This window comes from Cornus florida, unplaced genomic scaffold, assembly GCF_030987335.1.
Source record: "Cornus florida cultivar Cherokee Brave unplaced genomic scaffold, ASM3098733v1 CherokeeBrave_3.0.0_Hap2_Chr11, whole genome shotgun sequence".
In the NCBI taxonomy this organism is placed as follows: Eukaryota; Viridiplantae; Streptophyta; class Magnoliopsida; order Cornales; family Cornaceae; genus Cornus; species Cornus florida.
Genome location: NW_026775581.1, coordinates 121,726,450 through 121,730,947, shown reverse-complemented (window position 1 = coordinate 121,730,947; position 4,498 = coordinate 121,726,450). Strand labels below are relative to the sequence as shown.

Here is a 4,498-nt window from a genome sequence, read left to right as displayed (position 1 = left end):
TGAAAAAAGAAAAAAAAAAAAAAATTTCTTCCTCCCAAGTTGGAAATTGCTGTGGGGGCAGATTAACACTAATAAATTTTCATAACACTAATCAATTTTCATAACACCAAAACTGAAGTTCTCTAACAACCAGGTCCAAATATATGAATTTTGTTTAATTGATTCTTCTCCACCAAAAAGTAGAACAATAATAATTTCATACATAATTTTGATAGCTAATTTTTAAAAATAATAATGGTCATATATTAATTTAATTCCTTTAAATTCCAACATTCCAAGACTTTGGTATACATGGATGCAGAATAAATTAAAAGTTCTCGCGAGGCCAAACTATTTTATCTAACAGTGGACGGACTATTGTTGACTCATCGTCTCTCCGACTCTCCCCACTTCTTCATACGCATGCTTGCTTTCTCCGCCTGCAATTCAACATACAATTAATCAAATTAAATCACTTAATTAAATTGGTACACATAATTAGATTAATCAGGAAAAAAATCACTCAAGTACTTGGTAGGTCTTTACCTCATTTTTCCAGTCACATCGAATGGTAATAATCGCCAATATCAAAGTTTGAACTGCAGTTCCACCCGAAATCATTCCGGCCCATATACCCTGATTATGAACAAATGTATATAGATTGATTAATATAAAAATATCAAATTATGCGTGATTAAAATCAATAATAACTTTTTTCCCCATATTTTCAAGAATTGTTATTATTTAACTTGAACAGCAGCATAATTTTTGTAGTGAAACTCACCCAAAATTCACATCTTATTCACGACTATTAGAAGCATTTTTCATTGCCAAGTGAAATATGCATACATTATAAATATACACACACAATTATATACACATACATACCATGACTCCTTGGTGAAAACCCCATCCCATTATAAATCCAAGTGGGACTCCAATCAGATAGTAGCAGCCAAGGTTTATGTATGCAACATACGATTGCCATCCAGATCCAACAGCAACCCCTGTAAAGAAATATATATATATATATATATATATATATATATATCAACCCTTTAATTTTGTATTGTTACTCCTATTTGAGCGTTGATAATTTGTGCAAGTAAAGCTAAGTTCGAATCATTACCGGAAAGAACTGGTTGAACACTATTGAGGAGAACGGTGAAGGCTAAGAGAATTGAAAGCTTGCTTACTGCTTCGAGGACAGGTTTACTAGATGTGAATATTAAGGCAATTTGATTATGAAACATCATAATCAATAACCAAAAGAAGAGACCGATCACTATAGATGTCATCACTGACACCATTGTAGCAAACTTGGCTCCTTTTCCATTGCCTGCCCCGAGCTCGTTCGCCACCCTCACCCTGTATCATACAATTGTTGTAATTGTTTACTTAGAGCATATTTGGTTATTTCTCTGGAAACAAATATCAGTTACTCTAAAAATGGCTAGAAAATTGCCTAATTTTATTTTAATTCTCTGAGAACGCGATATTTTTGCTCACCTTTAATTTCTTCAATATATATATATTTGTCACTGTGTTTCATAAAATACTCAGTCAAGAAAAGTTATTCTTTTGCATTTTTTTATTGTTCGATCTCTAGCTAAAGCTGACGACAGAACTTACGAGTTTCAATTGTGGACTATGAGGAAAAGTTGATTTGAATGAATGACTTAAAGACGAAATTAGTAATTGTGGTGGAACTTTGTCCTTCTATATGGACCATATACATTAAAATGACATGTATGTGTGTAGTTACGTGTGAATTCTCTGACCACAAGGTGTAAGAAACACGCTCAAAAAGGAAGAAGATCAATTTGTCTTCATCGTGCAATTATGACAATTAAATATAATTGATCAAATCAGCTTCGAGTATAAAAATGTTATTTTCTTGTAATGGTGGACCATTTATAGTTATATATTTAATGACCAGGAAAGAAAAAAAAAATACAGAGTTTGGTCTGTCAAAATAATTTTAAAAAATATAAATAAAGTAAAAGATATGTTACCCAGTTCCAGCAAAAAATGCAAGAGGAATCATCAGCTCCCACCCATTGATTGTCATGCTGCGTGAAGAGACAAAACGCACACAATCAATGCAAAAACAAAGAATGGTATAAGCAAAAGAAAATATGACATGAAAGGGAAACAGGGTACTTTCTAGTAATTTCTAACACATCAAGAACATTTCAGAAGTACCAATGGTCTGTCTTAATCATATATATAAAATATATAAGGAGTAAAAAAAGTACAAGATCTGACCAGATGGACAACGCATCCACTGCAATTTCTGCATTTATCAAGTTCCCAGTCATCAATATTAGTATTCTGTAGTACCAATTCTCCAAACTAATTAACAAACAAAAAGGACAAAGTATAATGGAATTAGTAACAGAATTCAAATAGCACCCTCCTACCAAAATAGACTAATTTTTCAAGTTGAGATGTGTAATCCAAATATATATATACACACAGAGAGGGACAAGTACCAAAGCATAAGACCAGAAGAAGCAGAGAGTTTAGCAAACTCCCAAAGACCAGAAAAGGCTTCAACGGAGAAGCCAGTCCAAGTGAGTGGACACCCACCACAAACAGCGTAACCAAACAGCCCAAGCGCGGTGACCCACCAAGAGAAATTCAAGGTAATTGCAGTGCCAATCACTCCAAACTGAAGCTGGTGGACAAACAGCCAGCTGACAAACACATGCACCACCAGAGCCACCAGCGCCACCCACGCAATGACACCGGTCTTGAGCTGGCTCTGCAGGAATCTCTGCAGTGGAAACTGAAAGGCGTAGCTGAAGTGAAGTGGAATCATGCATAAGGACACAACCCCAGCTAGCTCAGCCACTTCTGTAGGCTGTCCCAATAGCTTCAAAAATGGAGTTGCAAATATGTAGAGAGGCAAAAGCAGTACACAACATATGAATAGCACAATCCAAGAACGCTGCATATATACACCTAACATATAGTACTTCTTGGCTCCATAGGCTTGTCCACATAAAGTCTCTAAAGCACTTGCCATCCCCAACTGGTAAAACAACAAAAACGGTACAATTATTATTTAGAACGAATATATATGTTATAAATTCGTTCTGATCTTATTCAATACATACCAAGAGGCCAAAGTCGAAACCAACTATGACATTAGTGGCAATGGAGACAGCAGCGAGCTCAAGGTCGCCGAGGTGACCGGCAAAAGCTTGGGTAATAACGAACATGGAGTAGGAGGCGAGGCGGCTGAAGATGGCGGGGCCCACTATGTGCCATAGCTTCTTTGATTCAATCCAGACCCTCCGTAGAAGATCTAGATCTTGATCATCCTCTTGGTATTCTGATCCGACGGTTGATATTGAGTAGTCTAGTAAGGGGACTTTTGGGTCCTCCTCTACTCGGACCTTACCGGACATTTTTTCTTGGCGGTCTCTCTTGTCCTCCTTAGTTTTTTCTTACTCCACTTGAAATGGAGAGAGAGAGAGAGAGAGTATTACATACAAGGAAATGAAGTGGGTAGTTGTGATATGGATGATATAAATAGGTGGCGTGGTAGCGCTACACATTTCATATATTTTTGGAGGTAGCACGTGGTTGTGCCACGTTTGATATATTATGCAGGTGTTTCTGGGAAACTCTCTAAAGAGGCGAAAGCCAAATGGTTCTTGACCAATGTGATGCTAATCTTTTCATTAGGAGAGAGTCTATCCTTCACTCAAGAGCCCAAAAGTTTCTCTACTTTAATAATCATTACTCCATTTTAGGTTATAATAAAAAAATAAGACTTGTCTACTTATCGACAAATAGGTCATCCATACTGATTAATGTATTCTAATTATAAATATGCACATAATTTACAATTACAAAATAGAAAAGTGATAAGTAAGAAAATTAAATGGCTGAATTTATTCCAAAAAAAAGTTTATTATCTTTATGTATCATTTTCTTAATTTTATACTTTCAAATTATTTATGTATTTGTAATTCGATCATACAAGTCTCGTTTATAATAAAAATAAATAAATAAATAAAAACTCAAAAATTAAATTTAATGCTACCAAGTCACATAAAACAATCAATTTTTATGACTTTCGAGATCACTTATTTTAATATTCCTATTATTTTTGGATGACTTTCTTACTTTGACATTCCAAAAATGATTTTTCCTTTTCATTTTATTTTATTTTATTTTGTATGTACTTTACTAACTTGACCAATTAGATGATGTCGCTGATCTATTATAATTATTTCAATTATGTCTGAATCTACTCACAGCACAAGTGACACTGCATGAATATACCCACCATTATCCACTTGACTATTTGAGGTCATTTAGATCAGCTTGTTTTTCATAAAATAAAAAAAATAAATAAATGCTATATGTAGCTATTCTCTTAGCTTTCTAAGTAAATTAATTCTCGTTTCCAACTTAAAAAATGAAATCACTTACTTAAAAATTGTTTTTAATAGGAATAAAACTGTTACATTGAATCTATAGCATTTTGAGGGATAATGATTTG

The 4,498-nt window shown here is 34.2% G+C and overlaps 1 protein-coding gene across 1 annotated transcript; it reads right to left on the bottom strand.

Annotated features, from left to right (window-relative positions):
- Positions 1–219: 219 nt before the first annotated feature.
- On the bottom strand, positions 220–3,496 carry LOC132285559 (protein DETOXIFICATION 27-like). The gene is made up of 8 exons (XM_059787752.1): positions 3,102–3,496; positions 2,475–3,016; positions 2,248–2,334; positions 1,995–2,051; positions 1,109–1,347; positions 868–986; positions 526–615; positions 220–419 (listed from the first exon to the last, which is right to left on the bottom strand). The coding sequence occupies exons 1-8, from the start codon at positions 3,393–3,395 to the stop codon at positions 366–368; spliced, it is 1,482 nt and encodes a 493-aa protein (XP_059643735.1). The 5' UTR covers positions 3,396–3,496; the 3' UTR covers positions 220–365.
- Positions 3,497–4,498: the final 1,002 nt, after the last annotated feature.